The sequence below is a fragment of the Cyphellophora europaea genome (genome assembly GCF_000365145.1).
Source record: "Cyphellophora europaea CBS 101466 unplaced genomic scaffold supercont1.1, whole genome shotgun sequence".
NCBI classification, from domain to species: Eukaryota; Fungi; Ascomycota; class Eurotiomycetes; order Chaetothyriales; family Cyphellophoraceae; genus Cyphellophora; species Cyphellophora europaea.
Genome location: NW_008481797.1, coordinates 3,598,945 through 3,619,940, shown reverse-complemented (window position 1 = coordinate 3,619,940; position 20,996 = coordinate 3,598,945). Strand labels below are relative to the sequence as shown.

The 20,996-nt window shown below is 56.7% G+C and overlaps 8 protein-coding genes across 8 annotated transcripts; 5 read left to right on the top strand and 3 right to left on the bottom strand.

The window, feature by feature from the left end:
• Positions 1–480: 480 nt before the first annotated feature.
• HMPREF1541_01395 (uncharacterized protein) lies at positions 481–3,876 on the top strand (the record flags this gene model as incomplete). Its single annotated transcript, XM_008713694.1, has 1 exon — positions 481–3,876. One exon carries the CDS (start codon positions 481–483, stop codon positions 3,874–3,876), a length of 3,396 nt encoding a protein of 1,131 aa, XP_008711916.1.
• Positions 3,877–4,267: 391 nt separating this feature from the next.
• Positions 4,268–5,716, top strand: HMPREF1541_01394 (uncharacterized protein; the record flags this gene model as incomplete). Its single annotated transcript, XM_008713693.1, has 1 exon — positions 4,268–5,716. The coding sequence occupies one exon, from the start codon at positions 4,268–4,270 to the stop codon at positions 5,714–5,716; it is 1,449 nt and encodes a 482-aa protein (XP_008711915.1).
• A 449-nt stretch (positions 5,717–6,165) lies between these two features.
• HMPREF1541_01393 (uncharacterized protein) lies at positions 6,166–8,505 on the top strand (the record flags this gene model as incomplete). The annotated part of the gene is made up of 1 exon (XM_008713692.1): positions 6,166–8,505. The coding sequence occupies one exon, from the start codon at positions 6,166–6,168 to the stop codon at positions 8,503–8,505; it is 2,340 nt and encodes a 779-aa protein (XP_008711914.1).
• A 226-nt stretch (positions 8,506–8,731) lies between these two features.
• HMPREF1541_01392 (uncharacterized protein) lies at positions 8,732–10,681 on the bottom strand (the record flags this gene model as incomplete). The annotated part of the gene is made up of 1 exon (XM_008713691.1): positions 8,732–10,681. One exon carries the CDS (start codon positions 10,679–10,681, stop codon positions 8,732–8,734), a length of 1,950 nt encoding a protein of 649 aa, XP_008711913.1.
• A 1,136-nt stretch (positions 10,682–11,817) lies between these two features.
• HMPREF1541_01391 (uncharacterized protein) lies at positions 11,818–13,487 on the top strand (the record flags this gene model as incomplete). The annotated part of the gene is made up of 4 exons (XM_008713690.1): positions 11,818–11,912; positions 11,963–12,621; positions 12,669–13,152; positions 13,205–13,487. 4 exons carry the CDS (start codon positions 11,818–11,820, stop codon positions 13,485–13,487), a joined length of 1,521 nt encoding a protein of 506 aa, XP_008711912.1.
• A 254-nt stretch (positions 13,488–13,741) lies between these two features.
• Positions 13,742–14,968, bottom strand: HMPREF1541_01390 (uncharacterized protein; the record flags this gene model as incomplete). Its single annotated transcript, XM_008713689.1, has 1 exon — positions 13,742–14,968. One exon carries the CDS (start codon positions 14,966–14,968, stop codon positions 13,742–13,744), a length of 1,227 nt encoding a protein of 408 aa, XP_008711911.1.
• Positions 14,969–15,767: 799 nt separating this feature from the next.
• On the top strand, positions 15,768–17,276 carry HMPREF1541_01389 (uncharacterized protein; the record flags this gene model as incomplete). Its single annotated transcript, XM_008713688.1, has 3 exons — positions 15,768–15,831; positions 15,882–16,908; positions 16,988–17,276. 3 exons carry the CDS (start codon positions 15,768–15,770, stop codon positions 17,274–17,276), a joined length of 1,380 nt encoding a protein of 459 aa, XP_008711910.1.
• A 310-nt stretch (positions 17,277–17,586) lies between these two features.
• HMPREF1541_01388 (uncharacterized protein) lies at positions 17,587–19,140 on the bottom strand (the record flags this gene model as incomplete). The annotated part of the gene is made up of 2 exons (XM_008713687.1): positions 17,587–18,951; positions 19,021–19,140. The coding sequence occupies 2 exons, from the start codon at positions 19,138–19,140 to the stop codon at positions 17,587–17,589; spliced, it is 1,485 nt and encodes a 494-aa protein (XP_008711909.1).
• Between the last annotated feature and the right edge of the window lie 1,856 nt (positions 19,141–20,996).

Genomic DNA, 20,996 nt, shown 5'->3' with positions numbered 1-20,996 from the left:
CAGGCAACATCGGCTTCCTGGAGCCTGGACATTCATACCAATTTTATCCTAGTTTACCCCAACGTCGTCTCGAATAAGGTCCGTCCAGGGACGCCCAACTTGAATCATAGCTCATCCATTGTGCCTGGTCATCGTCGAGACAGCGGCGCCGGAGAGATCTACTCGCTAGATCACGTTCATTCAGAAACGAATCAGCCGCTTCGCAAGCAGAGAACCACCTCAGACACAAGCCTCCGGACGACCATTGTTCACAAAGGGAAAAACATGTCTGAAGATTAGGGGTTAGAGACAGCTGAGGGCCTCGCAGATAACATCAACACCCCCTCGACTAGGCGTACAACCATCTGCGTAGGCCACCCCCAGCCTACACCACCAACGTCAACCGACAAGCGAACAGCGATTGACGATCGTCGTCGACAGACGGAGACCGAGTATTACGAACTTGTGGACAAGAGGACTGGCCTGGTCCGACGTCGCAGCATGATCAAGAACGTCTCGCGTGATGACTACCTACTCGCCAGAGGAGCCAATCCACGAACCGGAATTGTCACGCCGGGCGTGCACAGTGCTAGCAGCAGCTTCGACGAAACTGCAGAGCTCAAAACAAGAGGCCTAGTGCCACCAGCAAAATGGCGGCAGCGCGGAGATCAGTGGATCAGTCTTGAATTTGGCCAACCTACGCCTTTACCTACTCCCGCCTCGGAAGCAGGCCATCCAGATCCTAGTCTGCGAACACCACCCAGGCTTGCTGCGAGCAGATATAACCGCGTTGATCCGGTTCCCCGTCCACTTAAGATTGTGCCGCACCACCTTAAGCAGGCGAGACCAAAGGAAGCGCCGACACCGAGGGAGGTCCCAGGCTCCTATCCTGTAACGCCACCAGCGAACAATGTCAGAAGCATTGCATCAACTAGCAATATCCGGGAGATACCGCGAAAGCCTGTTGGGAGCCCTCTGAAGGAACCCACTACAGATGAGAAGGGGGACGCTGGCTTACCTGTACCCCCCTTGATGAATGATGGCTACACTCAAGGCATGAGATCCTCCTCGGCACCTTCGCCCTGGAAACCTTATCCATTCTCTCCTAATGATGTTGGCAAGGGCACGCCTTCTCCCGCCTTCGAGCAATCAGCTTCCGGTTTAACAGCAGTGCTTCATGCAGAACCGAGCCATTTTTTAGGCCAGCAGCTGCGGAGCGTCTCCGCAAAGGCAAGCAGCCCGATGAACAAGTCCACCCAAAACCGAGACAAAGAGCTCCCATGTCTGCCGACGAACAGTGGCCAATCCCCGTCACGTCGGCCACTGGAAACCGTGATCAATTGCAAAGCAGCGACCAGAGGCCGTACTCCCCTCAACGGGGATACGCGTCAGGAAGCAAGGGTGCCCTCCAGACCGGAGCAACCACAGTCCAGCCCACACATGAACAGGGGTCACGAGTTGCATGGTCCAAGGGCAATGAACCCAGACTATCCGTACCTCCGAACTTGGAGACCGTCAGATCTTCCGGAACTCAAACGACCCATGAACCGTCCCAACGGCAGCCGAATCATGGACGTTCCGAGTTACGACAACCCTCCGCCTCCAGGCATGAAGCCAATCGAGCGTAGAACGCCCAACAGCCTAGACCGCCAGAGAATTCCCAGATCTGTCCAGCCGCCGGCTCCAATCAGCTTCGACGACATTCTCTTTGCTCCCATCGGCATCTCCACGAGCACTACCACGAGCACCGCCATGTCCACCGACACTTCACCAGGAGACCGGTCGCGCGAAAGGAATATGTACAATGCGGCGCCCATCCCCCAGAATCCGAGACGACCCGAGCACAAGATACCTATGAGCTACAGAGATCCAAGTCTATTCAATCGAGGCAACATGGGAATGGCCACGACGGTTTGGTCCGACGAGCTGTTGGAAATGCGCATGCCTATGACTCGCCCGCGGCCCAGAGCCATGTGCAGACCACAGATGCCAGAGCGAGCGGAAGCAATGCCCAGCGTGCCGAGAATAGCTCCCGCCCAAATCAGGAACAGGGAGAGGAGCATGAACCCGGCCCCATCCCACCAATGGAGTTCGATTGGTACGCCCATAACTTTGCGACCGCAGACAGCCGGCAACACGGACGGTCCCGGACCGACCGTGCTCCAAGACAAAGAGGGACAGGAGCTGCCGCCACCGCCAGCGGAGCACGTTTCGAAGCCACCACAGGTCCCTCCTCACAGCCCAGAAACCATCACGCTCGCCGCCACAAAGACCGACACTACTTGCCATATGGCTCCGCTGGAGCATGGACTATTCCGGAAGTGCAGCCGATGCACCAGCGGGTTCGTGCCAGACCGACAACGCCGAGTAGATGGGGGTGTTTCGTCAACAGGCACGGCTCAAGAGGCACATGTTAACCAGCTGCACTCTCTGGACGAGCATCAACACGGGAACCCTGGGTCTCAGGCTCTATGCTTCGACAAGAAGAAGGCCGATGCGCCGTCAGAGCACCCTAACCATGACATCGATCACAACTATTCTGTAGACAAGCACGTCAGCACCTCGAAAGAAATGACCAAGCGAAGAGTTTCAAATGTCTCAAGCACAAGCGCCGGTGAAACATCAGATTCCGGCAATGCACCTCAATTGCAAAGACTCACGGCTCTCAAACAAGAGGCTGTTCCTAGGAGAGGCTCTCAAAATCCCTTGGTCGTTGTCGAGAGGAATGATAGAGATCATTCGAACTGTTGCCCGCAATGCTGCAGGGAGCAAGACTGTCACGGCGGCTGCGTAGGTCATCCAAGCCCGTCTGCCACACCATTGACAGATACGTGGTCTTCCGAGGGCTATATTAGCAGCAGATCTGGTAGCATTACTTCACTGGAAGGACAACCGCTTACTCCCCTCTCGGAACGCACCAAAAGGCTCGGATTTGTCAAATCAGCATTCAAGAAAGGGTTCCAGAAAAGTAACATCACCAGCAAAGATGCGCAATCACCCATTGCGAGCGCCAGAATCACTCGAGCGGCTGATATCGACATGATGCCGAGTGAGCTCTGTGGTGGTCGGGTCAGTCCTGGCAAGTTCTGGGGCGAACAAGGCCCAGTGTCTGGCTCCATCGCTGCTGCGGCCGCTGCAAAGAGTGCTATAGGAGAGCGGAAAATCCAGGATGATTCTGCGTCAATGGCGGCTATGGCAGCGAAAAGCGCAATAGGGTTGACTCCGCCAACTGAGCCGAAGAAGCCAGCAGTCTTGGTCAAAAAGACCAGGAGCAAAAGCAGTAACAGTATCAAGACGGTGTCGTCGACGGCAGCTGCGGACGCAACCATGCGCAAAGTCACACCCAATGAAGGTCGTCGCGTTGTGAGTCCACCAACGTCCATCAAGCAGTCATATCTCGAGGCTGGCACGAGCCCGCAGTCCCTGCGCCGGACTCCTAGCGTTGCAAGCAGCACAATGACACTTGATCCTCAACTTCCCGGTAGCGCTGTAGCTGCCTTGGCAGAGATGGTGCTCGTTCCATTCGACGTTTCGCGTATGTGGCTTCGAACCCACCCTACCATCAGCAAATCCGGATGGAGTCTTTTGGGACGCGTTGGGGAGATGCTTCTTGTCGTTTTGGGAACTGGGGAGGGCTGCTGGCGTGTAGTGTATGTTTACAGCAAGACGGGTAAGTGGCGTGCCCCGAAGATGAAGGGCCACAAGGGCAAGGAAGGCTGGGGTTTTGCTTGGGATTGTGTGCGGAGTGTGGCTTATACTATGATCTTGGTGGCGGCTGCAGTATTATGCGTGAGGGTATTGCGATGGGTGTTCACCGTCGTGCGAGCGGTCTGGTTGCTTGTAAGAGGCGTGCTGTGGGTGGGAAAGGTACTACTTGGTGGAGGCACAGGTTGGTAGGAATTGGAGCACTTCAATCATGGGTCAGCGGATGCAAGAGTGTGGTTCCGGACGTTCCAGACAGAAGTGAATGATGAATCATATCCGTAGCCACGTTGGAGTCTTGTCTACTGTTCTCACTGCTCATCTTAGACGTCGTAAAGGGGTATTCAAACGCCAAGGAAAACTGCAGTATGATATCACTGAGGACAAATCACGATCTGCATTCTGGCAACTCTTTCTCCTCGTTGGCCCGAATGACTCACACGCCTCTTAAAATCTACTGCAGGTTTCTAATGTTATAGATTCCAGGTGTAACGTGACGGAGTCTACTGTCCCTCTATATTCCTTTACCTCGAGTGTGCTATCTCAACAAAGGCGTGCCTCAGACACGCGCAAGTGACGTCCGCACATGGTCGACAACAGCAAACCCCCAATCGGGCTACGATGGCGGTCCAACACCATCTTCATCCTCGCGACGATTAGCATCGGGCTTTTCACAGATCTTTTCCTTTATGGCTTGATCGTGCCCGTCATGCCCTTTATCCTGCGAGACCGCGTCGGCGTGCCCCCGGAATACATCCAGTCATATGTCTCTGGCATGCTCGCCGCTTTTGCCGGCAGCAGCTTCATCTTCTCCGTGCCGGCGGGATGGGTCGCGGACAGGATGAATGCGAGACAGGTCCCGTATCTGGCGGGGTTGGCGGCGCTGTTGGGCGCGACGGTGCTGTTGGCCGTGGGGCGCTCGGTGGCGGTTCTCGTCTTCGCACGGGTCCTGCAGGGTTTGAGTGGCGCGGTGGTTTGGTCGGTCGGGCTGGCGATGGTGATGGAGACGGTGGGACCTTCGAACATGGGGAAAGCTGTTGGGACGATCTTTCCCTTCATTTCAGTGGGCGAGCTGGCTGCACCTGTCCTCGGTGGCGTATTGTACGAAAAGACGGGATATACTGGGATTTTCATGCTTGCGTCGGCGTTCTTGGCTGTCGACTTTGTCTTGCGGTTGCTCGTGATTGAGAAGAAAGTCGCGGCGCGCTACGAGGACTCCCAAGAGGAGGCTGTGCGCACTGCAGAAAATCAGGGTGAGCATAGAGCTGGAGAGGAAGAAGAGGGCGATGAGGCAGGCGAGGAGGATTCACTGTTGCAAAAGGAAACGCAGGAACGATATATCATTCCTGACGGTCAGAACAGGATTGTTCGAGCGGCACCCATTCTCTACTGTCTATCGGATCCACGACTGCTGGTGGCATTTTTCCTCAGCTTTGTGCAGGCTGCCTTGCTGGGGACATTCGATGCGACAATACCTACCGAAGCCGACAAGCTCTTTCACTTCGACTCACTCAAGGTCGGCCTACTCTTCGTACCGGAAATTCTCCCTTCCCTCGTCCTCGGTCCAGTTGCTGGATGGTCAGTCGACCGCTATGGCACCAAGCCGGCATCGGTTTTGGGCTGCGCTTATCTCGTCCCGGCACTCGCCCTGCTGCGACTCCCCTCAGATGGGGTCGTCAAAGACCCACATCAGGACGTCATTTTGTACTGTGGGCTGCTAGCGGTGGTGGGCGCCGGCGTGGCGATTATTGGGTCGCCGCCACTCGTGGAGGCAGGCCATGTGGTGCAGAGATACCACAAGGCGAACCCCGACTTCTTCGGCGATCATGGGCCGTATGCGCAGCTCTACGGTTTCAACTCTTTGGTGTTCTGTGCTGGCTTGACCGTTGGTCCGATGGTAAGCGGCTCGTTGCGAGACGCAATCGGGTATGGGCACATGAATGCGGTCCTAGCGGGGCTCCTGCTGGTGACGGCGATATTGTCATTCGTGTACGTGGGCGGAACACCAAAGCTGTTGTCAAAAAAGTGGCGGTAAATGGTGGTAGGTCAAACTGGAGATCCTATAAGGGAGCTCTTTCTTAGCATATGACACTACTCTGCATAGACGACTAGATCTGGCTCTCAACGAGGGTAGTTCGGATTTCTGCAGTAGAATCCGAGGCAGTGAAATCTGGTGAATGTTCCGTCACGCGTCTTTCTGGGCCGAAGTTTTACCGACGCGTTTCGTGTAAAGTGGTTCGGGCGCGGTGAAACCTCCTAGGATCGTTGTCACAGAAATCAACGAACGTTTTTGAGTCAAAGCGGTGCTTAATGCATCCATAAGGAGATGTTTTAGCGTTTTAGAAGATCCAAATGTCTGAGAACTTCGGCTCCTCGCCGCGAAGCTCCAAGCGCCAGCGAACAAACACTTACTCCTCGAACCGCACCCATGTCGATTCTGCTAAAGAGCCTGCAAATTCGGTGATTTCCGAGCTGTCGCACACAATGCCGTCCTCAAGGCGTGTGTCTAGCCGACTGAAGGCCGTTGCTGAGCCCAAAGATGATGTCGATTCTGCATACGGGTCGAAAGAGGACAGTTTGGTCGAAGACGAGTTGCAGGTTGCCCAACCAGTCCCTACGTCCGCACGGTCATCGACTAGGAGAAAGACTGCCTCATTGAAAAGCAAAGAGTCGCTGGAGATACCTGAAACCCCGGGCAATGCCACCACCAGGGCATCGACTTCTTCAAAGCGAAGAAGCAAACGTGTGGATCAGCCACCGGCGTCGGAGGACGAAGGCGTGGCTCCCAGCGCGCCAAGGACAGGTCCCAAACGCAAAGACACTCAACATGTTGGAGCGGAGGATGAGGGGACTTTGGGGCGAAGCAGCACGAAACGGCGCCACAGCACAAAGCAAGCCGAGATTGTTACGGAGCCAGAAATTGAGGAGTCTGAAGACGAGCTGCAAGCGGAAGTTGGCAGCACACCTGCACGCGACCGGTCAGCACGGAGCCTCCATAGACCACGGAGGTGCTCTCCCGTGTCGCAATCAACACGAGAACCTTCACCTGCCCCATCAAGGTCACGGAGAGCGGTCGGTAGTGCGGCAAACTCCCCTAGGCCGAAAGGTATTCTCACTCCTTCTAAAGGGCAGCGAGCTGGACCGCGGAAGTCAGTCCTCTTTGATCAAGATGAGATTCAGGTCCAAGAACAGCTTGGGTTCAAGGATATCGACACGTCAGTCAAGAAGACCCAGAAATCCGCCCGAGCTACAGACGTCTCAAACCTGGCGGTACCTAACGACGATGAAACCGCCCTTACTGGCATGGTCAACAACGACCCTCTCCTAGATTTCGACGAGCCCGCGGACATCTTGTCCTCTCTTGAGCCAGTCGCCTCTCTCCCTATCGGTGATTCAACAGTGGACTCACCTGCTGTTGCCTCCATCAAAGCGCAGGTGTTAGGTCGGCTTACCTCAGCGACATCTTGTTCGCCCGCACCGCATTTGGCAACTCAACAGTCCGCTTTGACAAATCTGCTGACCTCAACCGTTGTGTCTGGGGAGTCGAACTCCTTGCTGCTCCTGGGCCCTCGAGGTGCTGGGAAAACACTTTTGCTGGAGCACATTCTGGAACAGCTGAATGGAGAACACTCACCTCTGTTCCACACCGTGCGGCTCAATGGATTCTTCCAGACGGATGACAGGCTCGCTTTGCGGGAGATATGGAGACAGCTCGGCCGCACGACGCAGGATGAGAATGGCGAGGAGGCAAATGCGGCTCCTATTAGCTATGCGGACACATTGGCATCGCTCCTCTCCCTACTGTCTCACCCTGATGAAATGGACTTGGATACGGAAAGCCATGAGGATCCAGAAGTCGACCCTGAGGCCCCTACGAGGACCGCCAAGTCCGTCATTATCATACTAGACGAGTTTGATCTATTTACACTGCATCCGCGGCAGACTTTGTTGTATAACCTGTTCGATATCGCACAGTCCCGCAAAGCTCCTATTGCAGTCATTGGCTGTTCCACTAGAATGGACGTTGTTGAATCTTTGGAAAAGCGCGTCAAATCTCGATTTAGCCACCGCTGGTTGCACATTCCGCCTGTCCGAACGCTGGCCGAGATGAAAACCGTAGTTGAGAAAGCGCTGATTGTAGATTCACGATCTGCAGCAGTCGATTTCGTGGAGAGACTAGAAGAGCACAATCTCGAAGAGACGAAGAGGTGGAACAAGTTCATTCAGGACTCTTTTATGAAGTCTGAGGCTGTTTCGCAGCTCATCTCGCAGACCTTTTACACGACCAAGTCTGTACCAGAGGTGCTCTCGGCTCTGTACGCGCCGGTCGCTACCCTCGCTTTGCCTACGACGAATACATCGAAAATCTCTGCAGAGACGACGGCGCGGCCGCCAATAGGACCGCTGCAGCAAACACTGCTCTCTTTAGCAGTCTCGCTTCCAACTCTACACCTGTCGCTCCTGGCAGCACTGAGCTCACCCTCTTACCCATCACCACTTCCCTCATTCCACACCACGTACGCCCACTACATTCACCTCGTCTCTCGCACGAGAATCGCCAACTCCTCGAGCCGCGCAAGGACTACCGGCGCCGCAGCGAGCCTCCGCCAGTGGGGATACGACATGTGTCAAGGCGCGTGGGAAGAGCTGCTTGCCTGGAGCTTCCTCGTCCATCAAGGCAGGAGTGGGGAGGGTGGGGCTGTCGATGAGTGGGAGGGGGTCCGTGCCGAGTTGGAGCCGGAAGAGATACTTTGGTCACTGAAACAGAGAGATGCAGGCGAGAGCAAGATCTTGGCGACTTGGATTACGGGTGAGGTGGTGTGATGGCTGCGTACTTGTATGTGGTTGTCAATGCTCAGAGAACACATCCATGCGTTTCTACTGTCCGCGAATGCCTTCCCACTATCATGACCTGCCCAATGCTACCTGCCGAAGCCTTGATTGCACCCCACCCTCCGCGGCAAGCTCGCTACACGTTCGTGTACAAGGAGAGCCTGCAGCATAAAGCCCACTCCAACTGTCTCGCTCCGAGCAATGGCTCAGCTGTGGTTCAAGTAGTCCGCCCAACGTTCGACCCGGAAACAATTGGTCTTACAGGGTCGAACTCAAGCGGAGACGTGCTGTGCCGCTGCGCCGAAGCCGGAGTCTTGCCACCTCCCCACGAACGCAGCGCCTGAAAATGATCAACCCAGCTCCTGAGGCTTCCCCGGTGTCGAAGCCTGGCCGCAGATCGAACCGCCAGGCGCATGTACGCGAGAAGCCGTTGGGAGACGGCAACGACGTTTCCAGCAGCGTTGCGGACGGGGTCATAGCTGATCAAGGACACAAACGCAAGAGTCGAAAGAGCAATGAGCAGCGGCGTAAAGGCAATGTTGGTGTGGTCTTCACTGGGAAGCAGGAGCCTGTTGCAGACATCGTGGCGGTAGCGGGGGTCGTGCCTCTGCCATCCCCAGCTCGTCCGAGGCAGGGTCCTTTTGGCGACGTCGAGAAGCTCGATTCGGGCGCACAACAAGGATGTTTCGAACCATGCCGACAGTTCCTTGATCCATTGGTTGGCTGATAATCGGGTCGTCAAGTACCCATTGCTGCCCCATTGCAGAGGAGTGGCGAGCAGTTTGGGCTCCCCGCCCATGGCGGCGAAATAGGCGTCGACGCTGCCGGTCTCGCGGAAGCGGTTGAGGACGGGGAAGATGTCGTCGGCAGTGGCTTGTTGTCGCGTCTCGACCAGCTTCTGCTGCAGAGATTGCAGCCACGGACTGCTCTGCAGGCGGTTGGGCATGTGCCACGCTTCGCAGTCGTTGTAGGGGTGGCCGTTGCAAACTGTGTATTGCTCCGCACAGCCCACCGCTGTGAGCTCGAAGTCCGGGACGGACAGGTTGAACCCTCGGCGAGGGGTGACGTCGTGCGAGGCGAAGAGCGGGTCCCGGAGCGGCGACATGTACTTTGTGCCTCCGGCCCGTAACGTTACCACGAAGACTTGGGCGATGCGGAGTCGAAGGCTGGGGTGCAATTGGAGTTGTAGCGGACTGTGTGAGGAGTTGTTGTTGACATGGACGTGCTGGCGACCAGGACGTTGGTCGGGAATGAGCAGAGTCTTGACGCGGAAACCGCTTCCCGTGGTGACTTTGGGGCCGGAGTATGCAGTCGAGTGTCGGTTTGGACCGTTTGAGGTTTCCAAGGATATGGAAGGGTCGGGTTTCCTCCAGTTGGGGTCGCCGATGAAGAAGAAGGGTCCGTGGTCGGAGGAGTTCGCGATGAAGTCGTCCGTTTTCAATGGCGCACACGTCAATTTGTGTTTGATGCGGTAGTCTGCCTTGGTGTTCACGCCGAGATCAGATGCTGAGAGGTCATGCTCCAAGCTGATGGGAGAGGGAGCTGCTTGACAGATGTCGCCTGGAAATGGACAAGAGACATTAGCGTTGACCACCACTTTTGGACGGCTTCCAGCGACTGTGTTGCTGCATTGGTAGTACGAATTGGCCTTCTCCGCCCAGCACTGCGAGTAGAGACTTTGCGCCAGTTGAGCACCTCTGAAGCGAGATTGCGGATTCGTCCATCCCGCCTGGCACTGTGTAGCGTTGGTGCTGGACTGCACAATGGGTGTCTCGACGCTTGCGCCCAAACCCCAAGGCAATAGAGCTCCAAGTGCAAGAAATCCGACGATGTTGCTGATTGCAGCTATGCCACAACTTGGGGGAACGTAATGCATGTCTGTAGTCACCGAATGGCGGCTTGAGCGTAGGAGTCGAGCGATTGCTTGGGCCTGGGAGAGTTTCTTGATCGGTCGCTCTGAGCCAGGAAGCTGCAGCTGTGGCCCAGCCCACCGGTCGAGAGCGTGCTGCAAGATGATCCAGAAACGCGTCTGGGTGAAGCCGACGAAGATGGCGACAACGGCCATGAACGCGAATGCTTGGTTGTCTGTTAGTGTCAGTTGCCAGCGACTCAGCGCTGGCAAGGCGTTATGCCACCAGAGGCCGGTGTGGACTTCCATGGGAGACATTGTGCACGACGTTCGTCTTGCGCTAATTGGGAAATGAGTGAACAACGAGCAACAATGTCCCGACGCCAGAAATTCATATCCATTGTGAAATGTGAGGCTGCCGCCTGAGCACCAGAATCACTATGCCGTGGCGCAGCGGGGGGTTTGCACTGTTCACTGAGACTTGAAACATTTCGCGCCCGCTCGAGGTACAGACCGCTTCAGCCTCGAGAATCAGCCTGGCACAGCCATAGCGTGCACAACATCAGCCACGGTGGACCAGCTTCGTGGCCAGGCTAGGTACATGCTTCGAGGTAACTGTTAGCTGAGGTTGCTTTAGACTTTACAAGTTCCTTGAGCTTCCTGTACCGGTGAGCAAAAGACCCCGCTGACACATATCCGATCGCGATGGGTCTGTGTCGGTTCCGCATGAGCATGAGAGACCGTGTCCAAGGCGTTGGATAGTAACCTGCCGATGACAATCAAGGCGGTAAGAGTCTGGAGCTCCCCACGGGGGTAAATCAATGCCCGCCATGGCAGAAGCTATGCATATCCTCCATCGGAAGCATTCTCGCTATCGCTTTTCCTACCATTCCAGCCAATGGCAGAATCCATCCGCTGCCGGCAGATTGCTTGCGAGTTCCTTGGGGCACCGGTCGACTCCAGATGCAGAATGGATCGGATGGCCTAGCGACGCCTCATCTGTATCATTTTTCGGCCTAGACCTGTTGACTCCATCTGCCCCGGACTCTGTGGATTCTTCGGCAGCGATCATCCTGCCCTGCCTGACCCCCAGACTCCAGACTATTGCCCCGGAGTCTTGGCCCAAGCGACCGTCCCAGCTTCATATACCCCGTCTCGCCCCCATTATGGCCCATACTGAGTCTTCGACATCACGCCACACACTTCTAGACTTACTCCTGTCAGCTAATAGAAAGTATGGCAGACCCTCAGTACCGAGCTAAGCACCATTGGAGATGCCTGTTGGCATGCTTCCTCCTATGTTTGTCGCCATTGCAATATGGCCTTGATTTCGGCCTCATCGGTGGCTTCCAGGTATGCCGTACTATTCTACGAAGCCGAGTTTCGCCGCTAACACACTTCTCAGGCCATGCCATGTTTCCTTGAGGTATTGATGTCGCTCATGGCTCTCAAAGATGACTCACCCTTCACAGATTTACGGCTATGAGGATCCCACCAACCCTATCGGCTGGAACTTGTCAACAACCGTTCAGAGACTCATTTCTTCGCTGTGAGCGCTGTCTACTAGCAACACGCGTTCAAACCTGACAAGTGACGTAGGATGACCGTCGGCGCCTTCACAGGCTCTCTAGCGGCTGGACCTATGGCCATCAAGCTTGGGCGGAAGTACTGCATCTGGATAGCATGCATCCTCTGCTGCGGGTCGAATGGCATCATGCAAGGGACCACCAACCTGGGCGGCATCTATGCCGGACGCTTTCTCATTGGCGTCGCGAATGGCTTCTTCATGACCTTCGGTCAGCTCTACATTCAGGAAGTCATCCCGGCTCGTTACCGAGGCGCCAGCATCGCATCCTTCAATGTCTTCACAAGCGTTGGCTCTCTCATTGGCAACGTAGTCGACAACGAGACTGCTACGTGGACTAACAAGCAGTGCTACGTTGTGCCACTCTCCGTCATCTACGCTGTTCCGGCCATCATCTCCGTTGGGCTGTTCTTCATCCCTGAGACACCTCGCTACCTGGTTGACAAAGGCAAGCACGAGGCTGCTCGCAAAGCACTGCTTTGGCTTCGACCCAAAGGAAGCAACATCGACATCGAGCTCGTCGAGATCCAAGAGACGGCCCGGCTCGAAAAGGAGATGGCTGAGTCTGTGGGCTGGATCGATCTCTTCCGTCGGCCAATTGACCGCAAACGCACCCTGCTGGCTGTCGCCGCTGTCTCCACCCAAGCTGCTTCGGGCGCTTTCTACATGATTGGTAGGTTCGCCGTCTCACATCTCTGGAAACTGTTCTCACACGTTTAGCTTATGGTACCTACTTCTTCGAGATGGCCGGAGTCGGCAATGCTTTCAGAAACTCCGTCATCTTGACTGCCGTTGGCGTAGCTGCCATCCTCATCTGCGTCTACATCATGCCCCGGTGGGGTCGTCGACGCCGCTTCTTGACGAGCTCACTCATCATTTGTGGCTTCGCTCAGCTGATTGTGGCCATCTGCTACACCCGCCGCGACCCCAACGACATCGAGCAGACCGGTACAATCATCGTGGCCTTCTCGGTAATCTACATCGTGGCGTACAATGGCGGCATGGCCAGTTTCGCCTGGCTCGTGGGCGGTGAGCTGCCTCGACAGTCTCTGCGATCCTACACCTTTGGCCTCGCCGCCGGAGTTGGCTTCATCGGCGCCTGGCTGGCGGCATTCACCGCACCCGACTTTATCAACCCCGAAGCGCTCAACTGGGGTCCTCAGTACGGATATATCTGGTTTCCATCGTGCTTGATTGCCGCTGCGTTCGTATACTGGTACATCCCAGAGGCAAGTGCACCACCTACTCACAAACAGAGCCTTGGCTAACATTGTGGCGCAGACCAAAGGCAGGACTCTGGAAGAAATCAACGAAATGTTCGAGGCCGGTGTGCCGGCGCGCAAATGGGCCGGCTACCAGACCTCGATTCACCACGTTGCCGAGGAGAAAACCGTGCCGCCCACCGCCAACACTATCGAGGGGGCGGCGATTGGTAAGCCCGTCGCTGACGCCAGTGTCGAGATGGTGGAGGATGTTGCCCATCATCACATCCACAAGCGTAGCCATGACGCGCCGAGGGATGCAGAGAAGGGCTTCTAAGCCATTTGCATCAGATCTAAAGGTGGACAAGGGACAGGGACCTGAGGATAGCGCGAGAATCACGAGCTAGCGTGGTTTGGTAAAGGAGTCAGAAGGCAAACATGCATCAACGGCCGTACAGAACACAGTATTGTAATACATTGCACTCTCCAAAAACCCGTCCCTGCTTCTCGAAGCTTTAATATTTCTATGATCTAGCGACACCACCCAATTCTCAGTAGATAGTAACGACCCCCTCAAAGCCCCTCCCTCCCTCAGAGACTGACCTCCCTCGTCCTGACCTTGACCGCCTCCGTGGCCTTCCCCTCCGGCACCACACCCTCCCCGTGCACCCTCCTCACCATCTCCTCGACATCAAAACCCTGGCCCACCTCCCTCTCCCCCAACGCCCACAACCTCTCCGCCACCCCCTCATCCACCGCATGCCCCGCCGCCTTCCCCGCCTCAACCTGACAATCACTCCAATACACTCCCTCCACGCCCACCGTTCCCCCTTCACCACCTACCGCCCCAGGATCCAACGCCGCCACCAACCCCGTCGCGCCCCCCTCGTCCAACGTCTTCCAATACCCGCCCGTCGTGCGGATGACGCGCTGCATCTCCTCGTCCAGATTCCGGCTCAACTCCGTCCAGATACTGCCCGGATGCACGGCGAAGGCGGCGATGCCGTGGCGGTTCAGCATGGCGTTGATGGCGACGGAGAAGAGGACGTTGGCCGTCTTGGATTGTCCGTATGCCAGGAAGGGGGCGTATGTGGGTTCCGCTTCTGGGGTGGTGGGGGGGTCGGAGGAGTCCTGCTCCTGCTGATGCTGCTGCTGCTGCGTGTGTCCGTCTTCTTCTGTCTTGGGCTTCTTGGGCAGGAAGACCGCCGGCACCGATGCCGCGGGGCGCTCGTCGGCCGGCAGGTCGGCCAGCGGGCGCGTGAAGTGCGGGTCGGAGAAGCGGATGGGGCTCAGGCGGTGGCCGTCGGAGGTGATGTTAATGATGCGCGTGGAGCCTGCATTTGGTGCGGTGGCGGCGGCGGTCAGTAGTTGGGGCAGTAGCAAGTTGGTCAGTAGGAAAGGCCCCAGAAAGGTGGTGGCGAATTGCAGCTCGTGGCGGTGGGGTGTGGTCAGGATGTGGGAGGGGTGCACGATGGCAGCGTTGTTGATGATGATGTCGATGCCGTTTGTCGTCGTGAGGGCGGTGATCTGGGCGGCGGCTTCGCGCACGGAGGCGTATTTGGAGAGGTCGACGGGGATGGTGGCGACGCGGCAAGTTGGGGGTAGTTCGGCGGCGACGGCGGCCAGGTTGCTGGCTGTGCGCGAGGCGAGGATGAGGAGCGCGGGGGAGTGTGCCGCCAGGGCAGCGGCCATGGAGGCGCCCAGGGAATTGGGCGAGACGCCGATGATGAGGATAGTGCGGTCTTTGATGCGGGAGGAGAAGGTACCGGCTACTTGGGTGGCGGTGGTGTGCTGGTTCCAGGCGGGGTGGGTGGCCATGATTGCGGGGTGAGTATGAGTTTGCTGGCTGACTGGCTATCTAGAGAGTTGATGGCTTCAGGTGTATGGTGGTCTTGGTGGTATGGTGGCAGCCTCGCCGCCTCGTCAGGACGAATAGAGTTTCATTCACTGCCTGAGAATTTGCCTTGGCAGTGCTTAGCAGTCACGGGCAAACAGACCATCAGGACAGATATTCAAGGGCACGCGGGGACGTGCCAGCAGCTCCAAGCGATCATATGCGTCTCTGCTTCCGAAGGTCACATGGCATTGTTGTTGTAGTGTCGCGAAGGCATCTCCTCGGCTCGCATCCATGCGTTCCTGCGGCACAAGCGAGCTGTGGGTTCGCTCGGAAGGTTGCGACCGACCCTTGTCACGTCCCCAACCTCCCTGGGCCCCGGGGCTGATACCCCCGGTGCGGGGACACAATACTGTACTCTTGCTTCCGAAGATCTTTCTCCGTGTTACCAAGTCATCTGGACGCAGGATCAAGCAGACGCGCGTGGCTTTTCGTGATCCGCGAGCATTGCTAGCGGGAATTCTTCAAGTGCCGCGCATATCGATACGAGGATAGGGCATGTCCTCCGAGCACACATAGAACCGCCCCGTGGGGCGGTCTCGAAGCACAGCGGCTCAATAGCTGCGAGGCGGGCTTGGGATATCTGTAACCAAATCTTATCGACGGGAGCGTTGTTGTTGGCCTTCGTTCCTTTTGTTATTTTTGTTTCAAAACGTCCTAGCCTTTCTTGCCATCTTCCCTACAACTAGTTGGTCACATAGCAATAGAGCCCAAGCCATGATTATGTCAGCAGACCAGTTTGCACACAAGCCGCCCACAGGCATCAATGTGATTATCGTGGGAGCGGGTGAGTCCGCATCGTTGCTAGCTCTCGTAACTTACCACCTGACGTACCAGGCTTCGGCGGCCTCACCGCCGCCATCGAATGCCATCGACAGGGCCACACTGTCGCCATCTACGAGAACTTCCCCGCACTCAAGTCCCTAGGCGACATCATCTCCTTTGGACCCAATGGCGGGCGTATCTTCTACCGCTGGGGTAATCAGGGTTCGATCGCCCAGCGCATGCGCGACGTCTCTATCGACCTGCAGGAGTACGGCTTCAACATCCACAAGTGGACGGGCGAGCTGGTGTGCAACCAGAAGAGCCCACCGCGCGTCGAGGAGTCGCCTGTCTTCAACGGCCACCGCGGCGAGCTGCACGAGATTGTCTTCCGGCACGCGACTGAGGAGCTCGGCATTCCCATCCACCTCGGCTCCAAGGTGGTGGGTTACTTTGAGGACGAAACGAGCGCGGGCATCGAGCTGGAAGACGGACGTCGCGTCACGGGCGACGTGGTCGTGGGCAGCGACGGTGTGCGGTCCAAGGCGCGCGAGCTGGTGCTGGGCTACGACGACAAGCCCAAGAGCTCGGGGTACGCGGTGTTCCGGGCCTGGTTCCCCAACACGGACATGATCGCGGACCCGGAGACCAAGCACTTCTGCGAAAACGGCGACACCTTCAACGGCTGGATCGGCCCGGACGTGCACTTCCTCTTCTCCACCATCAAGGGCGGCAGCGACTGCTGCTGGGTGCTGACGCACAAGGACGAAGCCGACATCGACGAGAGCTGGAGTTTCCCGGGCAAGCTCGAGGACGTGTACAAGGTGTTCGAGGGCTGGGACCCCCTGTGCAAGCGCATCGTCAGCAAGACCCCCGAGAGCCACCTCGTCGACTGGAAACTTGTGTACCGGGATCCGCTGCCCACATGGATCAGCCCGAAGCGCCGTATCGCGCTGTTGGGCGACTCGGCGCACCCGTTCCTTCCCACGAGCGCACAGGGCGCCACACAGTCAATGGAGGATGGCGTCACAATCGCTGTGTGTCTAAGGAAGGCTGGGAGGAAGAACGTGCAGGAGGCTGTCAAGGCGTATATGGATATCAGGTTCGTCTTTTCCCGCTTGGAGGCATCAAGCACTTTCTTCGCAAGAGTCGTTTCATATACTGACATGCCCACCAAACAGATACGACAGAGTCAAAGACGTGCAAAAGACCGGCGAGACGACGCGCGACATGTGGCACAAAGCCGACTGGGACAAGGTCAAGGAGGACCCCTCGGCCGTCCACTTCCCGCGCCAAGACTGGATTTTCGAATTCGATGCCGAGAAGCATGCCGAAGAGGTGTACGATGATGTCGTGCAGAAGGGAAGGGAGTCCAAGGACGCGCCGGCGACGGAAGCCAAGATCAACGGTGGTGGTGTTGGGGAAGCAAGTGTTGTGAATGGCGTGAGTGGAACGAATGGTCATGTGTGAGTTTTTCCGCTTTGACGCCACATAACGGGCGCGGCTGGTAACGGTGGTGATAGGAGAGCCAGGTTGTGATACACCTCATGAGTGGAAATGGTCGAGGACATGGTCATTCGGCAGGTACAGGGCGTTTGTAGAAGGTGTGCGATATTTAGGGGCATTGGTATTGTACAGGCATGATGAGTCCGCGTAGGGATAAGGTCTGGTGTCCTCACATCACCCTGTTCTGTTCTTTCCATATAGTTCTATATGTCTCGCAATAACTGAATATTTGTAAATGCGCTTCAAACGGGTATCATCAAAACGTGGGTGGGTATCATCGCTTTTCAAAATCAAGACCAAAAAGACCCCCCGAGTTCGCTCGCGGCCAATGTCCTCCGTTCCTCAGTCCCCAGCGACCTCCACCTCCTCCTTCGCCGCCGCTGTAGTCGCCCCAGGATTGGACCCTTGGGCCGCTGGGGATTCCAGTAGGAGCCCAGGCCCCAGGGAGTGTAGAGACCTCCGTGGGGTGGGCGGATACTGGCGTGGGAGGGGCCTCCAGAAGGTCACTAGACTCGCCTGGCGCGCTGAGTGTACTGGTGGTGAATGTGGAGGGGACGCCTGGCTCAAAGGGGGTTGAGAACGACGAGGTGACGGGAGTAGTGCTAGATGTCGTCTGCGCTGTTGTCGCCAGGCCTGTGGTCGAGGTGAACGGTGGCGGCACGAGCGATGTGGAGGTCGGCGACGGAAGGATGGTCGTCTGTATAAGAGGCGGCGGGAAGGCGGGTGTTGCAGTGTCGAAGGTGACTGTCTGCGTCGAGAGCGTCGTCGGCACAAATGTGGCAGAACTGACAGGAGTCGATGGGCTGGCTGCTGGACCACCTTGCTGGTAGACCTTCAGCGAGGTGATGGACCAGTAAGCGTTGTCGAACGCGGTGGGATTGTTCTGCACAAATTCCTGGCATGTACTGGCCTTGGAGGAGCAGGTCGAGTCAGCACCCCACACCGCGCCTGCCCAATCACCGCACAAAGCAGTGTTGAGTACGATTCGCTGGTCTGAGAAGTGTTGATCGATCTCACAGGGTGCGGAGAACTTGGCTTGAGGGAGGCCCCAGGCCGATGGTGATGGCGTGCCGCTGGAGACGTCTGACGGGATACTTCCTCGGGGAAAGAACCAGATTTTGATGGCTTCGCCGGTCCATTCTGTAGCAAAGACCCCTCCGCCGTTGGCATTGAACCCAGCACCATAGGTCCTCGTGTCGCTTGAGGCCATGGCACACCCGACGTTAGTGCCTTGTCCAGGAGCGTTGATGTCGCAGTTGGAGGTACTCAGAGCCGCAGTGAAACCCGAGCTCGAAATGGAGCATCCGGGACCGGTGTGAGTGGCAAAGGAGGTAGTAGCTTGGGAGTTGACTCCCTCGACGATGTCTACCTCACCGCCACTTGGCCAATTTGGACCATACAACCAGAAGGCAGGCCATGTGCCGCAGCCTTCGGGCATATGAGAGGCATCTAAGATGAAGAGGCCACTGTTGTATCTTTTCAGACTTTCAACGCGAACGCTATCACGTCCTCGACCGGTAGCGACATTGTTGGAGTCCACGCCCAGCTTCACCGAGGCGCCGTCGGCCTTGTATAGTCCAGCGGCTTCGCTGGCGTCCTGTGAAAGGTAGTTGACGTAGCCGTGTGTTGGGTCGTCTCCCTGTAAGGACTGTCAGCGTTCTGTCGATCGTCTATAGCAAGTCCTCAGGAGATTGGGAGCTTGACTTACGGTGAAGAACTCGAACAGGCTAGCGAACGAAGACACGGAGTAGTCGTCCTCGAGAACATACTGTGCTGATGTCGTTGACAGTAGTAGAGACACTATTGGTAGACGAGAATATAAATACATTCTCGAGGGGTGGTTCGCAGTGAAGTGCTACAAGGCCGGGGTTTGGATGCGCATAATGCGCACCCTGAACACATGGTTGACCAGGCATCTTTATGTGTCTCAATGGTATCGCGAGCTCGGTGATCCTGCGATGGGGCTGGTAGTTGCATAGGATGCGCCTGTCAACCTAGTACACTAGCCTTGTGAGATGGCGAGGCTGGAGCTATTCAAGACGTCGTACGCGCCGCTTTGGGACGTGGAGGGGTATTGGCATGGAGGCTCGTAGCGGAGCAAGCCGGAACAACAGTGGCTGGAGGACTCTGATGAGATTGCTGGGGACGAAGTCTGTCTAGCAGTGGTTCTGGGACGGGGCAAGGGCGACGGGATCGACATGTCAATGGCGACCAAGCTCGATACTTTGATGGAGTTGACTAGGTAAGCGCAGGTCCTCAGCTGTGGCGCGACCTCTCGACCTGGCATACGGTCAATGTCCCGTACTTCGTAGCTAGCATCCTCACTGTTTAGGTCGGTGCACGTGCTGAGCTGAGCGGCAAGGTGCTGTCCTCGTGCCAAGGAATTGACGTACAGCAAGCTAACAAAGTCAGATTAGCGGGATGCTGCAACTCTTTCTCGGATTGAGGGTCTGGACGGGCGGGACACGAACACGAACGAGGTGGTTGGGCCGAACAACAATCTGCTCGGCGCGGCTCATAGAAGTGGCAGTGAAGTGTCGGTTTCCAGAGGAACGGTGCCAGCGTACACTTTGTCCATCCATTCCACTTGTCAGGCACCCCATGCCACATAGTACATGAGCAACCGAGACCTTCAGCGTGGTCGATACAGCATGAGTGACATCGAGAGGCTGCCCTCCAGAGACATTGATACGCAACAGCCGAGAAACAGGCCCGTACGGGTATTCCAGAGATGCCACACAGAACACAACTATGGCTCTGTCCAAGATGCAGCAGGTCGGAGGAGACAGGAAATGCAAGAGTGGATGCACGATTGGCAAGTGGCAGGGGAATGGTTGCTCACGAGAGCAAGACACGACGGGACACCGAGCGACATACCCAAGGATAGCGCCGAGCAAGATGGTCAACCTTACAGCCCGGATGAGTCGCAAAGCGTTGGCACATTGGAGGCCGGCGCCCTACCGCCATGGCGGGAGCCAGCGCAGCTATTGGGACATCGGCTGGAGAAGAGAAGGTCTTTGCGGGTCCGCATGCAACGAGGGGTGAGCGAAGGCTATGTGCTTGCCCTGAAAACGGTGGCAGCTGTACGGCGTGCCACCAGGGATTGAGAGGCACCGCACAGGATGAGAAATGACCAATTGTTGATGAAGCTATCGTGCAATCAAACTTAGATTTGAATAGCCTGTGCTTGCTCTTGCCTGAAGATTAACGTCCTTCGGCTGTACGGAGGTACTCCGTGATGGTGTTTGAGTCGGTGGCAGGGAGGTAGCAGGGGCGGACGCCTGAATGGCCGTGGGACTGGCAAGTTACCGGGAACATCTTCGTAAACAAACAGGCCCGCCGCCAGTAAGCCGCCAGTATGCAAGTTCAGGGAGGGGAGAGTCGCGTCTAATGACTGAAGTATATCTCGACACGAATTGTCGTCCACTAGTGCCAAGAGGTTATTTTGCCGCGTGCCTCGAGTAGAAGCGAGTGACGTGCCAATCACGGATCTCGAAAGTCCGGCACTGTTGTGATTGCGCCACGAAGCTGTAGCAAACAGCCGACAGCAAGGATCCTTTTTGCCTTTTTGGCGCGGGTGGTTGGCACGTACTGTAGAAATTCTGATACTGCACGGAGGTAGTTTGGTAACCGGCTCGTGCAAGTAAGCTTTAGCTTATAAGATTGACGAACGAAGTGGTCGAA